The sequence below is a fragment of the Hippoglossus stenolepis genome, chromosome 13 (genome assembly GCF_022539355.2).
Source record: "Hippoglossus stenolepis isolate QCI-W04-F060 chromosome 13, HSTE1.2, whole genome shotgun sequence".
Taxonomy (NCBI): Eukaryota; Metazoa; Chordata; class Actinopteri; order Pleuronectiformes; family Pleuronectidae; genus Hippoglossus; species Hippoglossus stenolepis.
Window position 1 is genome coordinate 23884122 of NC_061495.1, and position 24563 is coordinate 23908684.

The 24563-nt window shown below is 40.3% G+C and overlaps 1 protein-coding gene across 1 annotated transcript; it reads left to right on the forward strand.

Moving 5' to 3' along the window:
* The first annotated feature begins 3267 nt into the window (after positions 1–3267).
* Positions 3268–16352, forward strand: crfb1 (cytokine receptor family member b1). The gene is made up of 8 exons (XM_035174978.2): positions 3268–3390; positions 4106–4226; positions 4404–4524; positions 10437–10597; positions 11230–11390; positions 13723–13879; positions 14521–14645; positions 15318–16352. Exons 2-8 carry the CDS (start codon positions 4178–4180, stop codon positions 16161–16163), a joined length of 1620 nt encoding a protein of 539 aa, XP_035030869.2. The 5' UTR covers positions 3268–3390; positions 4106–4177; the 3' UTR covers positions 16164–16352.
* The last annotated feature ends 8211 nt before the right edge of the window (positions 16353–24563 follow it).

Sequence of the window (24563 nt, forward strand, 5' to 3'; positions counted from 1 at the left end):
TGTATCATCCGTCAACATAGTCTTAACTTCCACTCCTACGCCGACGACACCAAGCTCTATCTAAACCCTCATCCATCCAAGCTCATAGTTGTGGCCCCAAGGCTCTGCTCCATAAGGTTGGAGATCTCCTCCTCGACATTGACAGCTGCTCCATCATCTCATCCCCCAAGGTCTGCAAGCCGGGTGTCATTCTTGACTCCACCCTCTCTTTCCAATCCCACATAAAATCCGTCACCTAATCTTCTTTCTTTCATTTCAAAAACATCTCCAGACTCAGGCCTTCATTCTCGACTTCGTGGCAGAAACCCCTGTTAATGCCTTCATCACCTCCAGCCTAGATTACTGCAGTGGAGTTCTGTCCGGTGTACCAGACAATGTCCTGAACAGTATGTGCAGAACTCTGCCGCCAGGGTTCTCACCCGCACTAAGCCCTAGCAGCACATCACACCGACCCTCATTCACCTCCACCGGCTCCAGATCAAGGCCCACATTGACTAAACTCCTCCTTCTCACCTATAAATCCCTCCATGCCCTAGCCCCACAATTTCTAACTGACCTCCTCCTCCCCTACACTCGGCTCAGAAGACTGTGGTCCTCCAACACAGGTTTGCTCTTCATTCCCAGCACCAAACTGCGAACCTTTTGAGACAGAGCCTTCTGTGCCGCAACCCTATGGAACTCTCTACCCGCCGAAATCAGCAATGCTGCATCTCTGGACAGCTTCATAATACTCCTCAAACACCACCTGTTCACTAAGGCCTTTAGCCTCAGTTAACGCTCCACCCTGCCATTAATGCTGTTTATTTCTGTCCTGTTTTGTGCAAATTACTTTCTTTTCTTTTCTGGTGTATCTTGAAAGGCGCTATATAAATTCCAGCTATTATTATTGTTATTATTATTATCTTAGCACATGGGGTGCATATCTTTGCATATACACCTGTCTTACTGGTAATGATTTCTTTACAAGCTTGTGGAATGGTTCCAGCAGCAGCAGTTAAGCTTTCAGATTTGTTGTGGATGAACATTGTGCCAACTTTACGTTAATTGGTAATTTGTTCATGTCTAAAATAGAAATGGGTTCTATCGCATACTGGTTCTCAAATACTTCGCTCTCACGATTATCTGATCAGCATGATTTTACTAGTTATTTTTAAAAGCTTAGTTGACTGATATATAGGCTTGTGGTCAAGCTGACCTCAAGCACACTACTTAAAAGGAATTCATAGGGTTTGTGGCACTGCATGATTGTTAAATTTGAATTTAAACAGGTTTTCACACTTTGAATATTGACGTTTTCTCACATTCAACAAAAGTTTAAACTTCAAATAAAAAGTGTAGATAGATAGATAGATAGATAGATAGATAGATAGATAGATAGATAGATAGATAGATAGATAGATAGATAGATAGATTGTTTACTTTATTGATCCCTGGAGGGAAATTAAACTCAAAGTGCTTTACAGTATAGTTTTGCCTTTCACCCATTCACAATCATTCATATATTTCATCTATCTATTGCACTTTCTCTATTACACACCACACACTGCTGGCACATCAATCTGGCACAGCAATCAGGGGCAACTTTGGGTTCAATATCTTCTCCAAGGACACTGTGGCACACTGAAATTGGACCAACCTTCTGGTTAATGGATGAGCAGCTCTACCTCCTCCTGCCATAGCTGCCTTATGAAAATGTTTCCTGTCTCCTCTGACTTGCTTCTGAATAATACATTTCCATCACACAAGCTGTTTTTTGTTCACCTGCCACCAAAATCTCCCTGGCATTCATGAGCACATGACACTCAGTGATTAAATGTGATCCCATGGCCAGAGAAAGCCCAAATGGTATGTTCTAATAGGCCATCAGCAAGGACAGTACGCAAGATTAAATCACACTTGAGAGGGATGAGATGAGGTAGGTAGTGTAGGTAGTTTAGGTAGGTAGGTGGGTAGGGTAGGTAGTGTAGGTAGGTGGGTGGGTGGGTAGGGTAGGTAGTGTAGGTAGGTGGGTGGGTAGGGTAGGTAGTGTAGGTAGGTGGGTGGGTGGGGAGGGTATGTAGTTTAGGTAGGTGGGTGGGTAGGGTAGGTAGTGTAGGTGGGTGGGTGGGTAGGGTAGGTAGTTTAGGTAGGTGGGTGGGTAGGGTAGGTAGTGTAGGTAGGTGGGTGGGTAGGGTAGGTAGTGTGGGTAGGTGGGTGGGTATAGTGTAGGTAGGTTGGTAGGTAGGTTGGTGAGTAGGTAGGTAAGAAGTTGGGTTGGTGAGTAGATAGGTAAATAGGGGGGTGAGTGAGGTAGGCAGGTAGGTAGGTAGGTAGGTAGGTAGGTAGGTAGGTAGGTAGGTAGGTAGGTAACTCTGGCAGCTTCATTCTAGAGTAGCTGTAAGGGATAAAGATACACTTTCCTATGAGCAGCATATGATAGCATTCTATAAGCATGGAAAAGTTTTTCATTGTCTCCCTGTGATAAAAAAAAAGCACCTAATCTTTGCAATATTTCTTAAATGATATGTTGTTTTTAACGTTTTAACTATGCTATTAATGTGACTCTGGAGAGAAAGGGTTGCATCCAGGATCACTGTTTCTGACCTGTTTCCAGAGACTATAGTGACAATTTAAGAGATTTCCTTTCTGTTTGTTTTTGCCCCGATAACGGTGACTTCTGTCTTGTCACTTTTTAACTGAAAATTATGAGAGTTCCACTAATCAATTTGCTCAATGTACTCCTATAATGTACAAAATATAATCGAATCAAATCACTTGAGATCAAATCTCACACATGAGAGTGATTTGATTAAATAAATTGTGTTTATAATGTATATAATTATGTATAAGTTTAACATAATTTCATCAAATCACTGTCAAGTTATTTGAAATTTGAAATAAATATATAAAGTCAACATTTTAGGCCAAATGTTTCTTGAGTGTATTTATAGGGGTGAGATCATTGGAGGACAGAGACATATATAACATCCATAGATATGGTACAACATGTGTTTCTGAAGTTGGCCTCAATGCAACAAACACATATTAAACCACCCTAAACTATCTTTTAACATAATTGGTTAATACAGGTAAAAGGCTTTCTATAATGGTTATTGAGTGTGCTTCGTCTTCTCTTACTGGCTCTAGTTTGGATCATGGGAGACATCGGCTAAAATTTCTGTTCCAACTTCCTCAAAATCCGCTGCTCATTTAAGGATCGTTTTGGGACCGTTTGTGTGTGCGTGTGCGTGTGTCTGGAATTTACCCCGACTTTTACTTTGAAGATGACACAGGATGTCAGGAAGGCGTACATCTCAGGTCTGGACTCACAGATTAGTCCACAGGAAATTCCCTTAGCTTTAGCTTTTCGAATAATACAAAGACGACTACGGCATGGGCAGGTGTGTCTGGGTAAGTCACTGAACATTTAATACCATGACAAGGGATGTTTGATCGCGTTTAGTCGGTCGCTACAACCACGTCTTTACGGTTAAAAAGTCTGAAAGTCCATGTTAACACGTCCTTCAAGTGACTGATTATACGTAGTTGTTGTGGTGACGTATTCAACTTCTCAAAGCGCTGATCTCTAAACTCTGGACTCATGTCAGGAGAAACTGTTCTTGGCTCACTTACACATATGTGTCCACACAGTTTGGACAATGACACTAAGTTATATTTTATCAATTGGAAATTTGTATTAACACCTACATATAAGCCTGTAATTACATGAGCCCAAACACAAGTGAATCTCAAAGTGTGGACATTTCTCAAATCTTAGATACATCACGATGCGGACGTGGACGACTCTGCTGTGATGCGTACGTTAATCGTATTCCACCACTTCATAATTATAAACAGCGCTGCTTCAGGATCCAACAGACGCTCAGTCAAGGTCCGTCGTCAGAGTCTCTGTCGGAGTCTGCTTCCGCCTCACTCCCTCTGACCTGCGCTCACTTTACACTTTGACAATCAACACCAGCACTGATCACAAGTTATTAGGACACGTACAGGACCGATGTTTACTTTGTGTTTATTTGAGTGACTCTAGAGTTTATGAGACACAACACGAGACGTAACGTGACTCCTCTGCTCCGAACTAAAGGAATATGTTGTGTAATGTTTGCAGAGAGTACCAGTGCGGTGACCAGAGTGTGAGACATATAGAGGCTTCTACCTGGTGCTTACTGAGTAGGCAAGGATGCACTGTTTGGCTCTCATCCTGTATTCCATGTTACTGCCTGATTCCGGTGAGTTACTCAGACTAGCTCATTGGACTTCAGAATAGCTCAGATACCATTCTCCTCAACACACCCACTTAGTCAGTGCTAGCAACTCATGATAGTGCTCTGTCACGTGTGTTTTGTACCTTGTAGTTTCATTGCACCTCTGAGTCAGCATCACATGTGAACTTGTTCCTCCCACAGCTTTCACCGGCCTCCCTGCTCCGCTGAATGTTTCTGTCATCTCTGTTAACTTCCACCATGTCATGCGGTGGGATCCTGGACCTGGCACCCCACCAGGTACACAGTACATGGTTTTCACAAGGTAATGTCCCTGTCCAACATCTTCAGTTCAATTCAACTTTATTTATATTTTTATTTACATTGATTGCCAGTTTTACATTGAAATGGAAGGATTATAAATAAGGACTCTAATACAAATGCTCTTTTCTTATGTCACATAAAAAATTAAATCCATCATAGAAAGCTTTAAAAAAAAATATGACATTAGTGCTTGATTTTAGAAAAATACATAAAACGTGTAAATTATGTTTTCCTTTTCTTTTTTCTATTTTTGTTAACTAATTTTCACTCAACAGTCTCAACTAATTTTCTAACAATTATTACTCATTTTAACAACTGAACAGCTATAAAATCCCACTTTTCTTGTTCAGTGAGAGAAGTGAGCTCTAGTTTAAGCTGTCAGCATTTTAAATCTGGGCTGGAATCGTGTGTTATGTTGTTTCTTTGATGCTTTTAACAACTGCTACAGTCTGATAAAATATGAGACATACTGTTTTTGCCCTGCGCATGAGAAAAATGTATAAAGAGGGTCAATGAGTGTCCTGGGTCGCTAAACAAGTGCCATAACGGAAAAAATAGGAACACCCTATCAAAGTTTGACATTTTTCAATGATTTATTGGTTGAACTTTCGGGTCCCAATAGGACAGCAACTGGGTCTGGATGTGGGCTGTGCGCCGCTTATTAGTGACCCCTGCTCTAGCAGAACTTAACTCAGTTGTTCCCAGTTGTTGGGAAGCCAACTGCCTTGACCGGTTGGAGAGAGAGGAGATAAATGGGGAGAGAAGAGAGGTGGGTGGGAATGGGGGAGAAAAGAGAGAGAGGGGGAGCCATCTTGTTGGCTATCACTGCTCTCATTTCCTACCACAAACTACCTGATGCCATTTCCTCTTTTGGTTAGAGACACTGCCTCATTCGACTGTTCTGTTGATTCTGTACATTTGTCTGTAGCACCAAGCATACAAACTCTCAAGTACTTTGGATTTTTAGACTTCAGTTTAAAATTTTAGACCGGCATTTAACAGTTAAAAACTTGGGTTTGTTTTATTGTTTATTACAACAAACACAGATAAAAATGAATATCACAATATGCCAATGACCATATTTCTCAGTCCTTGTGGTGAGGTGAGGTAATTGAAGTTATTAAAGAAATCACAATAACATCAATCACAAAAATATAGTAACATAAAGGAAACTAGGGGAAGGAGTGAGAAGCATTGTCTAAATTACATCAATGTATCATTTAAGTTCTTCAATAATGATACGCTGAATAAGATAAGAACATCACTTTACTCCAGAACAAATCTCAAAAGTTCCAAAACGTACGCAACTTGTTTTTTGTGAAGCAGCTTAGAAGTTCTGCCTTTCAGCTGCTGGGGAATTCCACAGCAGTCTGCTTTTTTCCCCCATCAAGTGAATATACATTGTCTTTCTTGTAAATTACAAAAGAGAATTAAATACATTCAACTTCCCTTTGCAATTCACAAAACTCAAAAATCTTGTATTGAAAAAAAACTAAACTGTCTATATAATAATACATCGAAATTGCGCTATTGGTCAAGAATATCAAGTTTTCACACTTCTGTAGAACAAGTAGAAACATGGATCATGAGATGTTTATTTAATAATCTGTCCAGCACAAGTGGACAGATTATCAAACAGTGACAAAGCCATCCATCTCTGTCTTGCCTCAGCCTAAGTCTACCATACTTGCCACAGTTGCATGCCCTCGCAGTTTCCTGTACAATGAGAGATCCAGGGTTCCCGTGGTGCTTTAAAATTCTTTAAATTCTGGTAAATTGAACAAATTTAAATAAAATCATTAAAAATAGACATAAATAGACATGGGTCATTGGAAGGGCTTGGATTTATATATTTTGTGCAAAAATAAAAATACATTGTTGTCCATGTCCTAGAATTTATAGGAATTGAGCCTTGAAACTATTTGAAAACACTTTGAATTTGATGTTTAAGAAGGTGTGGGAACCCATGGAGAATTCAAGCAGCAAATTAAGGTGTATTCACTTTCAGTTTTACGATTAGAAGCTGATTTTAATAAATTGTTGGCTTTTTTAATGATTTCAGTTTTAATCAGCCTCTCTGACGCCCAGGATCTTTTGTGACCTTTAATTTGGTCACATTTTCAGTCAGAACATGGTCTGTATGATAATCTGTGGTTTACTTTAGCATTTCCTTTGATGGAATATATGTGAGGTATTTTTTCTCTCTTAAAGCTCTGCTTGGACTGTTTCAGTTTCCAACCAGTGTTTGTTTCCGTTGATGGAACACATCTTCTGTGTCACCTCACTGTGTGATCTAGCTGTGACCACAGAGAGGCCAGCTGATACTTTAGAGCGGTTATTCTCAAACTGTGTGGCGCCACCCAGCATAACAGGTGGGGAGCGAGCGGGGAGGGGAAAATGTGATGCAGAACTAATGTTGTAGCGGAAATAATGTTTTGACGTTGGAATCTCTTTAACGGCGGAACAGGAAACAAATCGTTCTTTCACCGTAGCTATAGTGTTCGGTCAGCGACAGGGACGAAAAGGAAAGCAAGCGGTGCTTCCGAGACAAACAAGACACAGTGTTCAAAAACCAAGTTGAAGAGAAAGTACGACGAAGCCTATCTTGCGATTGGGTTCACAGTGAATGCGGTAGGAGATGAGGAGAGACCAGTGTGTATTTTATGTCTGAAAACTCTGGCAGCTGACAGTATGAGACCCAACAAATTAAGAAGAAACTTAGAAACATTACACCCCAGTCACATCAATAAGCCACTCGAGTTTTTTCAGAGAAAACTTGATGAATATTGTCAGCAGGAACAAAGCTTTGTGAAAGCTACATCAGTGAACTGCAAAGCAACCATGGCATCATTCAAAGTCGCATATAGAATTGCCCAGTGCAAAAAACCACACACGATAGCAGAGGATCTCATACTCCCCGCAGCTTTAGATATGGTGTCAATGATGCTTGATGAGACCAGCGCCTCAAAACTGAAGGTTATTCCCCTCTCCAATGACACAGTCGCATGACGTATGTGCGACATTTCAAATGGCCTCGAAGAACAACTCACCAAAAAAATGAAAGACAAACATTTCGCCATCCAAGTGGACGGGGCTACTGATAGCAATAAAGACTGCTTATTTATTGCTTATGTTCGCTTTGTCACATCAGAATCACTGTGGGAGGATTTGCTGTTTTGCAAGTACGTCCAAAGTAGAGCCACAGCTGATGCGCTCTTTAAGCTTCTTGACTGTTGACTGTTAAGCTTGAGAGGTGGGGCAGGCGACTTGATCAGAGAAATACTGATTCCTTTGAGAATCTGAGTGAGTTTGCTGACACCAGTGATACTGGAGCCACCACAGTGATTCCATGTCTTAGGGAGCACATCTCTTCACTGAGAGGATTCTTTCAAAAGTACTTCCTAAACAACAGTGCTCAGTACGACTGGGTGAGAGATCCATTCAATGCATCACCACCTGCTGATTTCAGCTCTACTGAAGAGGACCAGTTCATTGAGATGAAATCTGACTCCACCCTGAGGCTTAGGTTTACAGCACAGACACTGAGTGAATTCTGGCTTGGTGTGGAGAGGGAGCATCCACTCATAGGGCAGAGGGCTGTGAGGATTGTGCTTCCCTTTGCCACATCCTATCTCTGTGAGATGGGCTTTTCTGCTGTTGCCTCACTGAAAACAAAGTACAGATCTAGGCTCAATATAGAACATGACTTAAGAGTGGCATTATCACTGCAACCCCGTTTTGAAAAGATGTGCAGTGCAAAACAGTCTCATTGCAGCCACTAATACAGTTGATAAGACTTGAGTTCTCACATAGTGACTTGCCCATCTTTCTTGCCAAGTATCTGCATGTGTTGTTTTTGGTTGAGCTTTATCATCTTTGTAACAAAGTGATTATAATTTAATTTATGTTTTCTCTATTTTTGAAAAAGTACGGACTGATGGAGGAATGTAGTGATAAATGTCACCAAAAGTACTTCAATTAAGTTGAATTTAAGCAAAGTTATTGCACCATTTTTTTTTTTAAAAGCACACAGACTGATGTAGCAAAGTAGTGACAAATGCCACAAAAGGTTGTTTGAAAAAGGTTTTTTATTTGCACATCAGAAATTCCTGAAAGTAATGTGAATTTAATGTTCATGTGTATGTTATGTAAATACACAAGTTAAACTTGGCCCATTTTGTCATCATTTTGTTGGGGAAGGGGAGGAGCGGGTGGGGCATGAAAAATATTCTAGCTCCAAAGTGGGGCATGACAGAAAAAGTTTGAGAACCATTGCTTTAGAGGAACCAATGATTCAATTGCTTTTATTTGTTTTTCAGTTTTGGATATTCTAATGGTCTTCTTTTTACTGTCATGAAGGTTCACATTTCATTAAATTGTACTTGCCTGCATGACAGAAATTAATATAATGAGCAATTTCATGGGTGGATTTGATTTGAAACAAGCAAGAAGATTATGTTTCAAAATGTTGGTCATATTTTTTACTATTTTAAGAAAACATAAAGGATAAATCTGATGATATATTGCCTGTTTTCTTCTACCACTGGCAGTTTTTAGGCTCAGATTTGTGGGTTAGGGTTAGGCCCTAAAATTGATAGGATGAAAAAAACAGCACACTACTTAAATAATTATTTTAAAATAATAAAATTAATTTTAATAGCACTAACTCGTGTCATAATAAATTCCATAATAGTAAATAAATAAGCCATAAGCTTAGTTTTTATCAAATTAAGAAGTGAACATTTGACTTTCATAACTGATCAGATGTCTTCTCTGTCACAGTTTTTTTGTTTATTTTTTCATTTTCCGCTGGCCCACTAGACTACAGTTATACTGGCCCCTTGTGTGTTTTTCCCCCATAATTTGATAGGGGCCCTATATTGCCACACTGATGACTGTCTCTATAAGATTATCCAATATGTATCTACATGGGCCACAATACGACCCGGGGAAGGTGCTTTGTTATATCGAACCATTTAGTGTAATTTCATGCAATCTGATACTATTTGTTTGATGTTGACATTCATTTGCTATTGTAAATTTGAGGGAGCCAAGTCTATAAAAGCATTGTTCACCTCCAACTATATATTTTATAAAGGACTAATATCTCCAATATTTATTTTCTGTTCTTTTTGACACAGGTAAAAAATGGATGATGAAATGTATGGTTTCAGAACTTGCTTGAATAGGCACAGATTGACAAAAAGACTTGAGGCCTTAAGAATGAACAGAAATTTCTGACAACATGACGTGATGTCTATCTGGCCCACTAATGCCGACGTGTCTCAATTTGGCAGATATTTGGGGGGAAATATTTAAAACCAAATAAAGTCTACACTGCAATTCATGAACTTTGCCAAGTCCCTCTAACACTGAAGACAAACCTATTATAATGTTTTCACTAGTAGCACAAATTAGAGCCAAAGAAACTTGCAAAGAGATGAAAATGGATACAGTTGTGTATGTCAGCTCAGTGAGCATGCTGTTGACATGATATAATATTAAAACATAACATAACCTCTCTGTGACTCGGGTATGTCTTGCTCACTGGGCAATCACAAGAATCAACAGTGAGTTGATGCACATTGGCCTTGTGCTTCTCTCAGATAGAATGAACAAGTATTCCTCAGTCTACTCACCCTCTGGTACTCATATTCACTGTTAACTTCTCTTTTCTTTGCATGACCAGTTTAAAAAAATACTCCTTTTTGAAATTGATCTCTGAACTCTGACCCATATTGAGTATGTGTGTTGTAAGATATAACTTAACCTTATAAAGGGTAGTAGGCTCTACCATTAAATGTTCACTTTAAATCAATATTACGTATGTGGTGAGAGAGATAATAGACATAAAACTAAGAGTACGGGGCTAGCATGAAATATAATGTTTGAAATCTGTTTCTTATTTTGCAGGGTCTACGGGGATAATTATAAACAGGAACTGAACTCAACGACAACATCATTAAAGCTGGAGCTAAGCAACAATTTCATTTATCAACTGACTGTCCAGGCATACTGCAACCAAACCTTGTCTCCTGTGTCCGACAAATACACTTTCAGCCCATACAGAGACAGTATGTCAACATGATTGTCCTTTGAGTTGCATGCATATATTGTAATTTTTCTAATATTGCTTGTATTTGTCAGTTGTAAGTCTGTTCAGTCAAGTAAGTAAGTTAACCGTTAACTATACTGAAATGATCCATTGATAATAAAAAAAAGTCAGTAGAGGAAAAATAAATCCAAGTAGATAATTGGTTATATAAACAAACCAAGCAATTATCTTCTTTATTTTCATACATTTATTGGATTAAATTGATAATAAATTATCTGTCAGCATCAATCTGTTTAGTGCTAATTGGCAAATGTTAACATGCTGACTTGCTAGCTAAAATAAACACTACATCATCTATACTCAAAGCCCAGCTGTTTCTAAGAGCAACATTGCAGAGCTGCCAACATGGCTGGAGAGACTTTACTCAGACACCTTTGTGTTCAATCCTTTTTATCCCTGTGTCTCCTACAAATTTCTCAGACTAATTAATTCTACTTATATATAGATTATTTCAGTTCCTTTCCTTTGAGTCTATCCAAAACTAAATTAGCTAAAGTAGCTAATCGCATAGAGATCTACTTGTGGTCGGAGAAAATTGCCCTTGGTAAAAAAACATGTTCAATTTATTTTTGTGTTTCTTCTTGTGATAAGCCACAATAGGTCCTCCAGAGGTCTCACTTGCTGGATGTGGCAACTGCATACAAATCAACATGTCGTTGCCAGAGGCCGACAGGAGCTCAGGAATTGATGATATTCAGAAATTCTACTATTCCAATTTCAGAGTTGTTTGCAAGAGGGGAAAAACAGAAGTGGTAAGAAATAAATGTTGCTCCTATTTCACACCACTAATTTCTTACTGGTTCTCAACTGTTTATGAAGTGAAGTAGTGAGCACTTTATTAGCATGATCATACTAATACTGGGTAGGGCCTCCATTTGCACTCAGACAGCCTCAGTTCTTTGTGTTGGAAACCTCTTGTAGCATCACATAATTTCAGCAGCACATTCATACTGCCAACCGCACCTCTGCCACATGAACAGGAGCGAAACTGTCGATGTGGTCTTTTCTGTCATAGAACATCCACCTCAATGTTGGGCTGGTTGTCGAGCCTTACATGTAGAAGACACCGATGTAAATGTCAAGATATTTCATGGTGATAGGAGCCAACACCAGTGTCAATGTGCTGTAAACAAAAACGTATATGTTCCATCCTGCCTGTCTGCTGCACCATTCCTCACCTTGTTGCTGTTGAGAACGGAGAATCTCCTGCTGCGTTGTTCAGTGTCAAGGGCAAACTCCGGAAAAAATGCGGACCTAATTCTCCCGAGTTCCTCAGCAGGACATGTTTGAAAACAGCATATGAGTGTGTACAATTTGGTGAGGCTGGGGACCTTGAATGAGGAATGCTGAGTGCTATAGTTGCTTTTATCTCCATTCTATCAATCAATCAATCACATTTTATTTGTATAGCCCATATTCACAAATCACAATTTGTCTCATAGGGCTTTAACAAGGTGTGACATCCTCTGTTCTTAACCCTCAACAAGAGTCAGGAAAAACTACTAAAAAATGAACGTAGAAACCTCAGAGAGAGCCACAAGTGAGGGATCGTAGCATCCCCGGCTGATTGTCTGAATGATACACAGTCTCAGTATGAACATACTTTGTACAATTAAACACACACGTGGTAATGAGTGACCATTTTTGCCCACGTGTAACAAAGCCATTTCAAAATAAATGCATCAGATTCCAATAGTGCATCTGTTTGGACAAAATTAACGCACAATTCATAATATATCTATAAAATACATTATAATGAAAAACAAAATGTTATTTAGGTCATTTACAGGGATCCCTCTCCCAGGACAGACAGAAGTGAGATAGATTGCACAACATGATTAGCTGATTGGATAATTGTCTGAATATTTAGGATTACAGGTGTTTCTAATAAAGTGGGTGTGTGTTCACATGGCATATTAGATTTAATATCTAAACTTCAGTGATATAGAAAACTGGTTAACCAAACATTTTCCATTGGTAGCTCTTCTGTAGTGGGAGAGATTTTGGCATTGGTTCAGCTAAATCTTAGTGGACTATTTAATGTTTGTTATTGAATACTGCACATATTATCTAAGGTTATAACATGTGCTACTTAGTTTTTTTTTATTATTTCATTGGTATGTTATATTTTTGTGACCTGCACACAGTGTCCAACCCTCATGGCTTTGCAAGGCAAACTTTCATTTGTAATATACATCAGTATATAATTACAGATTATTTTACAACTCAGCCTTTAACTAAACATTCAATTAATTTCAATTGTATAGCGCCAAATCACAATATACATTATCTCAAGGTGCATTACATAGTAAGTTCGAGACCTTAAAAATTATTGAGAAACCCAACAGTTCCCACAATGAGCAAACACTTTAGCGACTGTGGAGAGAAAAAACTGGAAGAAACCTCTAGCAGAACCAGACTCAATGTGGGCGGCCATCTGCCTCGACTGGTTGGGCTGAGTGGGTGGCAAAGAGGGGGGAGAAGTGAGGGGGGTGCATTCTGCCCAATATTCTTTCTCTGGCCAAATCCTGGAAGTAATCCTGGGCAATAGAACAAAAAATGATTCTCATTCTCATGTTGACCTTGTTTACACATCAAGCCTCCTCTGCAGTGGCATTAAACCTGCCCATGGCTAGGACTAAAGGTAGTGTTCCTGAAAGCAGCGTTGCACACACGGATCTTTGTCTTTTGTGTAAATTATGGGATGGCCATGCAAAGTGTCCTAGTGAGAGTCTCTCTCTGATCAGACATCGTCATGACTTTATTCCAAAGTTATTAGACTACCCATTCACTTATCTCTCTACCTTTCTGGTATAACTCAATATAACATATGATTATTTCTACTATGAGAGCAGCTTTGGATCTGTAAGAAATTAGTAGGACTAAAAACTCCCATTTCCTTCTTGGAGTGGAAATATTGCCATCTGTGCCCTGCGTTACAATATTGTTGACTGCTTGGAAAGATGAGACAATGGCCTGATGTGAAACCAAGCATTAAATCCAATATTGTGACTGAAACTGTGAGTGATGTATTGAGAGCTAAGAAGTCATTTTAATCATATTTTCTCTTTATTTAAACTGCAGGGGTCCTACATCATACAAAACAAGAGTTTTACTCTTCATAACCTTAACAGAGGTGAGGAGTACTGTGTACAAGTACACACAGAGATTTTCTTAAACAAAAACACTGAGCCATCCTCTTTGAAATGCATCTTCACCAGCACCGTGGAACAGCGAAAAGGTGAGCTGAACATTGAGACCTGATTGTCATGCTGTTGTAACAGTGTTATGGTATTAATATTAAGATGTCAGTGTTTCACATAGCGTTTACTTGGGAAAGCTGCCTATAGGCACATTGAAAGGGGACACAGTATATTTTATCTGCTATTTTAGCCTTTTTTAAACAATGTTTTTTTTATCCATATGAGAGAATGGTTTAATCTGCTATCATTTAACTAGTGGACAATGTCCTGTTCGTCCTATTGCATGAAGGGTCTACTGCCAGTTGCTTATACTCTGCAGGGAAACACAATTTTTCTGTTATTACATTAGAGCTAAGCAACACCCCACCACAACCACCCCCTACCCCACCCCAGTCAGTTACCACCGGAATAAAAGTCTAAGTAAAATTGGAAACATTGAATGTTAAGCTGAAACATGAGGTTTGTGGGCTCTATTGTTGTTATTTAAGCACAGTAAAATGTAAGTTCATTGTTGTCAAGTGCATGCCATTCTAGTTTTATATGTTGGCTCTATATGTTGACCACACTTTTACGTTTCAGAGAAGTAAATAGCCAGTGCAAGGTACTAATAGTTTGATACTGAAGGATTTATTACTTTTGGTTATTCTCTCTCTCTCTCTCTCTCTCTCTCTCTCTCCAGACCCTGTTGTTTTAGGTGTAGTTGCTGTTCTTCTGATATTTTTCGTGGGTGTCTTCATAACCATCATGTCCTGCCTGTACTACACTGGATTCCTTTGTAAACTGAAGGATCTGCCTACAGTACTAGTAAGTCTGTCTGTCTGTCTGTCTGTCTGTTGGTCGGTCTTGGTATCTAGCCATGCAGATAGCTAGGCTTTCAGATATCTATTGTAATGGAAAATTCCACTGACCAGGTGTCTCACTGCTGTGATACTGTCTATCTGACAGGATGGAACCCTTATTTGGCGGTGTCTCACTGCTCTGACCTTGACAAACAGGGTCATGTATGCCCTTATTCTGTGATGTTTTCTTCCAACTGCTACAGCGGACGGACACAGCAGACAGACACAGATGATGATTTCATGACTTTTTTTCATATTATGTTTTATGAAACGCCTCTTTGTATAAGTTCTGGCTTTTGTGAACTTTGGGGAAGTTCCACTTTGAGCACCCGTGCTTGTTGTGTAACCTCTGCAGAGCTTACTATTAAAAAGACTCAAAGGCAACTCCAGTCTGAGAATTTCATTATTTCAAATCTCAAGATGAATTTCCATCACACCATCAAGATTGTTTTTGCCACTGCCCCAATACAATTGAGGTCATTAATGTAATATTTTGTGGTTTATGATCTGTATCTGGATATTTTATATTAAATGGCTAATAGATAATATGGCACTGTATTTATTTTTACTTTACAATTGTCTCACTGCTATCCTCATCCTGTGAGTATTAAACTTCCTTCTTGTTCCCTCACTCCAGATGGCTCTGGTCCAAGGCTACACCCTGACACCAGAGGAAACAATCCCAGACCCAGTCTCCATTAACTCACAGATGGAGAAACAGAGGCAGCACAATGAGCCCACAATGCAATTTCATGCCATGGGAAATGAGGATGAAGATGATGAGGAGGAGGAAGAGGAACAGATAAACGTATACATGGACAGAGCTGCACGGTGTTCCACGGATGAAAGTTTGTGCTTGGGTTCTGGCAACATGTTGATGCACAGCGAGCCAGCTGCAGCAGCAGACTGTGGGAGTTTGACAGAGAGGTTGTCAGCTGAGGTGGAGCTGTCGGATGCAGATGATGGGGTTACACTTGTGGGTCTAGATGAAGATTTGGTCAAAGCTGCAGGAACAAAGGTTTCTCTCATGCCTGAAGAGGGTCACATCAGACTCCAGGGACATGTCACAGGTGGGGAGGGGGAGGAGAAGGAGGATGAGATGAAGAAAGAGAAGGTGTTTGACAGCTCTGGCGATGTCAATCTGTTTTCAGTCACCCTTGCTGCACTGACTGTAGGAGAGGAAGAGGAAGAGGAAGAAGAACACAACGCAAATGAGCCTTTCTCAAACTTTCTGAAACTACCTGATCTGGAGCCTCTTCAAAGAGTCCAAAAATGGAGTTTAAGCAACACAGACTCACAAACTCAATCAGACGATCAGACAACTGTGGGGTTAATGAAAGACACACATGAAGACTTTACTGAGACTGGGTATGAAGGCTTGCGTGCAAACACTTCTGGCTGCATCAATACGCAACACGAAGAGAAACAAGAGGGAGAGGAGGGCGATGAAATAATCTTTGAATATATGGCACACGTGATATAGTATGTGGCTCTGATGTGTGTAGTAAGTATGAGAAACTATGTATGAGTATTTATTAATGTTTTTCTTCCCAGCAGGTCCAACTGAAATACCTTAAATGCCCCAGGACATGAAATATGCATGTTCCCAGATCTGTATCTCTGCGTTATTTGCTAAATATGTTGTAAAAATTAAAATCATAGTATTTTTACATTTAAGTCTTTTGTTTCCTCTAAAACAAGGCCTTAACAACAGAGAGCAGCCATGAATTTTCATCTTGAGCTGCTAGTTACTGTCAACTCATGCCACAGAGACTTTCATGTTTTTACTGGACCCCTAAACATGTGAAATCAAACTGCTGTTGTGCCATAATGCATTAAACGTGATACCATAAAATGGTGTGCCTTTCGGCATTCAATAAATGTGGTTATCAAAATAAAATATAAAATATAAATATTTAATTATTAATATTAAATAATAACTTTAATTGATTAAAGTTACCTCGGGGCACCACCCTTCAAAGGAAGGGAAAAGATAGCCAATTTATTGATTAAGTCTCATAAAAGTACTAACTACAAATTTGGAACTCTGATTAACAATTAAATTAATAACTATAACCAAAATTACCATATAGATAGTTAGCTAAGTTGAAGGATATGGAGTTCTTGACAGTGTAGAGGTTGTCAAAATTCACTTATGCAACATTAATGAAAAAACATTTGTGAAAGAAAAACATTTATTATGAATATAATAAAGTATAAAAACACAAATTACTAACGGTGTACTTACTAAACAAAGATAGGTATGTGAGTATGCATGTGTGTGTCTATGTGCTTCCAAAATGGTTGGCCACTTTGAAGATAACACCCATCCCCCCTATTGGAATCCTTACGACATGTAGCGGGGGTCCGAGCTAAGTAGGTGAAGAGTTATGCGTGTGTCTGTGTGTGTGCCAAATTAGAGAAAGTTGCTAGATGCATGCAAGGCAGGACTGAAGAGCATAACTAACATTAACTTTCTCAAGAACTTGTAACCACAATATCACAACACCACAAATCAAACTTATAAACATCACACAGAATCGAATACACAGTCTTGCTTAGCCTAGTATAATTATTAAGCCCAGTTGTGTTACCCGTCCGTGGAAAGGGGAAAAAGAGTTGCTGTGCAGTTCGCAGTTCTGTGAAGTCGTCTTGCTGGCTTGTGGCTCCTGCCTTAATGATTCTGTTGAGCTGTGTTGCTGTTTGAAGTTCTCCAGCAGGACATTGAGTCGCTGCTTGAAGGGTTGGTAGAGCTTGGAGTGCGAGGAGGTTTCCTTGGTGAGATGAGCTGGAAGCTGCACCTTTGTGCTCCTCTCGAAGAGTTGGATGGAAAGAGAAGATGTGAGCTGGAGAAGCCAGGCTTCTTCCCTCGGCGATGCAGGAAAAGAGGCTCGACAGCCTTCTCTCCATGGAGGGAGTGTAGAAAGAGAAAGAAAATAGGGGGAACAGGCCCTATATTGGCCCGGTGACCTCACAGGTCATGGGGTCCAGAGTGACCAATGGGAGTTGAAACCTGTGTCCCTGGGGGGGTTTTCACACCTCTGTGTGACGTTGCCGCACCCTGGGAGGCCTTGCTCTGGTTTTCTCCAGGACAAAGAACATGTGCTCAAGGCTTTGGCTACCATATAGGCCGCAGTGTGGTCTCCCAAAAACCATGTCCCAACACTGCTCTAAAATCTGTTTAAGGCAAAGACGCAACACATCATTACATTTCCCAGACAGCTACAACTCCAATGTAACCGCACATGTTGGCAACTTCTGAAGGCATAGTGATTTGTAATAAGGGACTTGTGTAAGTGAGTATCTTGCCCCGTACACACCTGAATATCAATCAATCAATCAAATTTTATTTGTATAGCCCATATTCACAAATCACAATTTGTCTCATAGGGCTTTAACATGGTGTGACATCCTCTGCCCTTAACCCTCAACAAGAGTAAGGAAAAACTACTAAAAAACCCTTTTAACAGGGTAAAAAGAAGGTAGAAACCTCAGAGAGAGCCACATGTGAGGGATCCCTCTCCCAGGACGGACAGAAGTGCAATAGATGTCAAGTGTAAAGGAGAACATCATCAAGATAAAGGTTTTAGCAGCATTGATAAGGGTAAACATTTTGAAGCATAACTGAAGGTCAATGAATTGATGGATTATTGTCAGTAATGGTCAAGTATCTGAGGAGAAATACTATGTATCAAGCAGTCCTGCTGCAATCATAGTCTATGGTCAGCAGCCAGCAAGATCATGATCCACCATCAAGATCGGATGCCACTATAGTCCACAGTCATTGTCTACTGCCTCCATTAGGATCCATCATCAGATGCCACCTCGATCGTGGACCACCACCATTATCAGATGCCTACACGATAAAGGATCCGCCATTATTATCACGATCAGCCAGCACGATACTGGATCCACCATTACGATACGATCTGATACGCGATCCACAGATCTTAATCCATGATGTGGCCACAGCTGCGGCCCTGGATCTGCAGACGATAAGGCAAAGGGACTCCGGGGAAGAAGTCAAGTCAGTAATATGCATTGACGAGATATGAATTTCTTTGATGTGATAAGGATTGAGAAGAGGAAGGAGAAGCTGGGAAGAGAAGCTCCGAGTGTCATGTGTCCCCCGACATTCTAGACCTATAGCAGCATAACTAAGACAAGCCTGTACCAGCTCTAACTATAAGCTTTATCAAAAAGGAAGGTTTTAAGCCTACTCTTAAACGTACAGATGGTGTGTGCCTCCCGAACTGAAAGTGGGAGATGATTCCGTAGGAGAGGAGCTTGATAGCTGAAAGCTCTGGCTCCTACTCTACTTTTAGAGACTTTAGGGATGACAAGTAAGCCTGAATTCTGGGAGCGCAGTGCTCTAGTGGGTTGATAAGGTACTAACAGCTCCTTAAGGTATAATGGTGCCATATTATTAAGGGCCTTGAAGGTGAGGAGGAGAATTTTAAATTATATTCTAGATTTAACCGGAAGCCAGTGTAGCGAAGCTAATACTGGAGAAATGTGGTCTCTTTTCTTTGTTCTTGTCAGGACACGTGCTGCAGCATTTTGGACAAGCTGCAGAGTCTTTAACGACTTACTGCTGGAGCCTGATAAGGAATTACAATAATCCAGTCTGGATGTAACAAAGGTGTGGACTAGTTTTTCTGCATCTTTTTGAGAAAGGACATGTCTGATTTTTGAGATATTACGCAAGTGGAAAAAGGCGGTCCTAGAAATTTGTTTTAAGTGTGAATTAAAGGACAAATCAGGATCGAAGATCACTCCCAAGTTCCTGACTGTTTCATTGGAAGCAAGGGCAATGTCGTCTAGCGCAGCTATATCATTAGATAATGTATCTCTAAGGTGTTTAGGGCCAAGTATTAGAACCTCTGTTATATCTGAGTTTAATAAGAGAAAATTGCGGGTCATCCAGCTTTTTATGTCCTTGAGACATGCTTGGAGTTTAGTTAATTGATTACATTGTTCAGGTTTTATTGACAAGTATAACTGGGTGTCATCCGCATAGAGTGTGTCCTGATAATGTTTCCTAGTGGAAGCATATATAGTGAGAATAAAATTGGGCCGAGCACAGAGCCCTGTGGAACACCATGGTTAACTTTGGTTTAAGATTTAAACCAGTTTAGGGCGGTTCCTTTAATGCTAATTAACTGTTCTAGTCTCTGTAATAAAATGTTATGGTCAATAGTGTTGAATGCTGCACTAAGATCTAACAGAACGAGGACAGACACAAATCCCTGATCTGAAGCTATTAGAAGGTCATTAGTGACTTTTGCCAAGGCTGTCTCTGTGCTATGATTAGCTCTAAACCCCGACTGAAAGTCTTCATATATATTATTTTCCTGGAGAAACTCACACAGCTGATTGGCTACAACCTTATCTAGGATTTTAGACAGGAAGGGGAGATTAGATATCGGTCGGTAGTTGGCTAAAACCTCCGGGTCTAGGGTGGGTTTTTTGAGAAGGGGTTTGATTACAGCTAGTTGAAAGGACTGTGGTACATATCCTGATGATAATGACAGATTGTGTTCAGTAACGAACTATCAATTAGGGGCAGAATTTCTTAAAGTAATTTTGTAGGGATGGGATCTAAGATACAAGTGGTTGGTTTAGAACATGAGATTAGTTTGGTCAGCTGATCAAGGGTGATCAGAGAGAAGCTGTCTAAATAATTGGTAAGATTCTCAGCAGTTTCTGAGATTTCTATTCTTGATAGGGTATTAGTGCCAACTGAGGGCAGGAGATGGTTGGTTTTATTTCTAATAGTTAGAATTTTATCATTAAAGAAGGTCATAAAGATATTGCTATTTAGGGATCGAGGAATACTGGGTCGGTGGAGGTGTGACTCTCTGTCAGCCTGGCTACAGTGCTGAAGAGAAACCTGGGGTTGTTTTTATTCTCTTCTATTAGTGTGGAGTAGTAGGCAGCTCTTGCTTTGTGGAGGGCCTTCTTATATGCTTTAACACTACTCTTCCAGTCTAGGAGATTTTCAACACAGTTGTTGGAGCGCCACTTCCTTTCTAGTTTTCTTGATACTTGTTTTAACTCATGTGTCTTGGAATTATACCACGGAGCTAATTTACTATGTTTTACACGTTTCTTTTTTAGAGGCGCTATTGAGTCTAATGTTAATCGTAATGACTTTACAGAGCTATCGACGAGATGGTCAATCTCAGTGGAGCGAGGGTTTTTAAAGAATTCGTTGGTTATATCGACGGATAATACGGGTTTAAATGTAATCGGAATTATTTCCTTAAATTTAGCTACAGCACTATCAGGTAGACATCTAGAAAATGAGTTTTTTATTAGTGGCATATATTGTGATAATGAAAAATTGAAGGTTATTAAATTATGGTCTGATAGAATTGGATTGCGCGGGAGTACTGTTAGATGTTCAATTTTGACACCGTATGATAATAGAAGGTCAAGTGTGTGGTTACAACAATAAGTAGGTTGGTGTACACACTGACTGAAACCAATTGAGTCTAGTATTGAAATAAATGCTACGCTAAGGCTATCATTATTATTGTCAACATGAATATTAAAGTCACCAACAATAATAATGTTATCGGTCTTTAGGACTAGGTTTGATAAAAACTCAGGGAATTCTGTTAAAAATTCAGAATAAGCACCAGGAGCACGGTAAACTACAGCAAATATGATTGGCTGTTGGTGTTTCTTGGATTGGTGTGGAAGACTAAGAACAAGACATTCAAATGAGTTGTAGCTTAGTTTAGGTTTAGGATTAATTGATAGACTGGAGTTAAAAATAGCAGCAACTCCACCTCCTCGACCAAATTCTCTGGGAATGTGTGAATTTATATGACTGGGGGGAGGAGATTCATTTAGACTGACATATTCATCAGGATGCAGCCAGGTCTCAGTGAGGGACAATAAATCTATTTTTTGATCTGAGACTAGTTCATTAACTAAAATACCCTTTGATGAGAATGATCTTATGTTTAAAAGACCACATTTAAAAGTCTTTGTTTCCTGAGTTGTTGCAGAGGTTGTGTTAATTTGTGTTAGATTTGTTTGTGGAATTCTCCCTCTGTTATTGCTTGATTTACATAATTTAATGGGATGGTGGACAGAGACAGTCTCTATGGGGTTGTGGTTGTGTGACTGATCCAGAGGGAGCGCAGAGAAGTGTGTAGCACTGCAGCTCTGCGTCCGGGTCCCAACTCTGGGTTGTCATTTAATAGACTGGGTAATATTCCTAGATAAGAGAGCTGCTCCATCCCAAGTGGGATGAACGCCGTCTCTCCTAACAAGACCAGGTTTCCTCCAGAAAGTTTGCCAATTACCTACAAAGCCCACACCGTTTACAGGACACCACCTCGACAGCCAGCGGTTAAAAGACAACATGTGGCTAAACATGTCATCACCTGTGGTGTTAGGGAGAGGTCCAGAGAAAACTAGTGTCCGACATCGTTTTTGCAAAAGCACACACCGACTCCACATTAACTTTAGTGACCTCCGACATGCTCAGCAGCTTCAGTTTAGATTCGATGTCGCCGGCTCTGGCCCCTGGAATGCAATTGACTATGGTCGCTGGTGTCGCTACCCTCTCGTTTATCAGAACCGAGTCGCCAATGACCAGAGTTTGCTTCTCAACGGGTGCGTCGCTGAGTGCAGAGAATCTGTTTGAAACGTGAGCTGGTGGCTCTTTAATCGTGGGCTTTTTAAGGGTAGCACTATGCCCCCTCCGGACAGTCACCCAGCCGCCCTGGGCTCCCGGCTGCACGGGACAAGTCGAGGGACTGCTAGCGGAGGCTAAGCTACGTGCTAAGCTAGGTGGCTCCGCGGCGGCTAGCGGGGGCTGGCTAACTACAGCTAACGGAGCTTCTAAGTCGCTAAGCCTCGCCTCCAACGCTACCAATACACTACATGTATTGCATGTACCACTACTGTTAAAGGAGGCAGAGGAGTAAGTGAACATGAGACACTCGGAGCAGGAGAGAGCAGAGAAGCAAGAGGGAGGGAGAGAAGCCATCGCTGCTATATTAGCCTGTTAGACTACGAGGGTGAGCTCAAACAGAAAAATCCGGTGACACGCTGATGGAAGGACACAGAATCGCTAAAGCACCAAAGAGTAGGGGTTGGTATGAGTGGATGTTTAACTATAGACCGGCGATTTTAGCCGTAGTTTATAGAGAAATAGCTGTGTTAGCAGAGGAGCTAGTTCAGAGAGAGCGACCACCACCAGCGGCAGGAAAACAGGAAATGACGCAACCCGCTTACCGTAGTACGTAAGCTCCCACGGTGTCTCCTGTGACCACTTGTGATCGGATCTCAATTCCCCACTCTATACATGCAAATTAACAAATATGTCATTTGTGTTAGTAAAGACCAACAACTGTTTTGAGCCAGTCTGAGTTTACAGATGTGTCCGGTGTGTGTGTGTTGAGATGATGGAGATGTTGGATGATCTCTAAACCTGTTTGCCAACCACCATTACAAATCAAAGAACTTGTTTTATTGACCAATGAGGTTCTCCAATCTCTGAATGAAGCGCACCCCAGTCTACAGACACAAAACACTTGCAAGCACTACTTTTGCTCCACTTTCACTTAGATATTTGCTGCAAAAGTGAGAACATGCGGAACTTGTAATGTTTTACCGAAAAACAGCATTTGTGACGGCAGATTCAAGCAGTGGTAGTTGTTATCTTGTGTTTGTGCAAGAAGAATATCCAAGAGAAAAGAAAGTATTTGTGAGCAAATATCCGACAGGTGTGCAACTCTCATTGATATATTGTCAATGACTTCACATTTGTGTTGCAGGTGTGTGAATGTGTTTTGCACCATATTTGCTGCAAACGTTTCATCTCTCTTATTTGAGGCTTCTTCAGGTCAGTTCACCTGGTATTGTCAGTAAAGAATGAAAAAGGGGAACAAATTAGTTATCTCCTAGCTGGTCAGGAGCTGGTTCCCACAAAATGTTTTTCCTCACTAATGTCACCAAGGGGGCTCTGAGCTTTTCATGGATTCTCCTTTCTATCTTTCTTTGAACTAAAGGCGTTTTTCATCGCAGTCAATTAGTAGTGTTTAGGAAATGAGCTGCTTCCTGACTTTTCACAATAAATGGAACATGTTGCTCTTTGCAGCACACATACATATCAACACTGATATATGTAACTGAGTTGAGTTTTAGGCAGTTTGGGATTTTCCCACGTTTTAACGTCGACGAACTCGTCCTCAGAAATATTGGCTGATCAGTCAATAGCAAGGAAATGCGTCTTCAACCAGTCAAATAACATTCATAAACAACAGGAATCGGACATTTGTCATCATAAATAAACACCAACAAACGAAATTATATAGTTTTTAAACAGTACGTTGCCATAGAGTTGATTACGACTGGGAGCGTCTTTACCCATAGACTGTATATAAAGGTCTTTCCGCTGTAGCAGTGCGCGCTCCCGCGAGGTACACTGTTCTGAGGCTCGTTCATTTCTGCTTAGTCACATGACTTTCTATCAGCACTTCCCCAGACGATGCATTTAGGACCTACCGGAAAAACTGCAACTTTTATACAACCAAGGAGTATTTGGGTTACCGAATTCAGTAAACATGATGAGGCGAGCTCAAATTTGAGACGGCTAAAGCAGAGGACTCTTGTGAAAATGCTTTGTATTTTTTATATGTATTTGCATTGTAACATACCATAAGAATAGCCTCCATTATGCGTGTCTTCTTTCAAAGTTTTATGCTAAAATACTTTAATGGACAGTCTAACATTTCCATACAAACAAAGTGTCTCTTAACCACTGTATCTGCAAAAGAAAAGTAATTTATAAACAAGTCTATTAGTATTATTATGTCATTTGTTATGAAGTGAGCTTTTTGGGGGGGTTGCAACTGTTCCG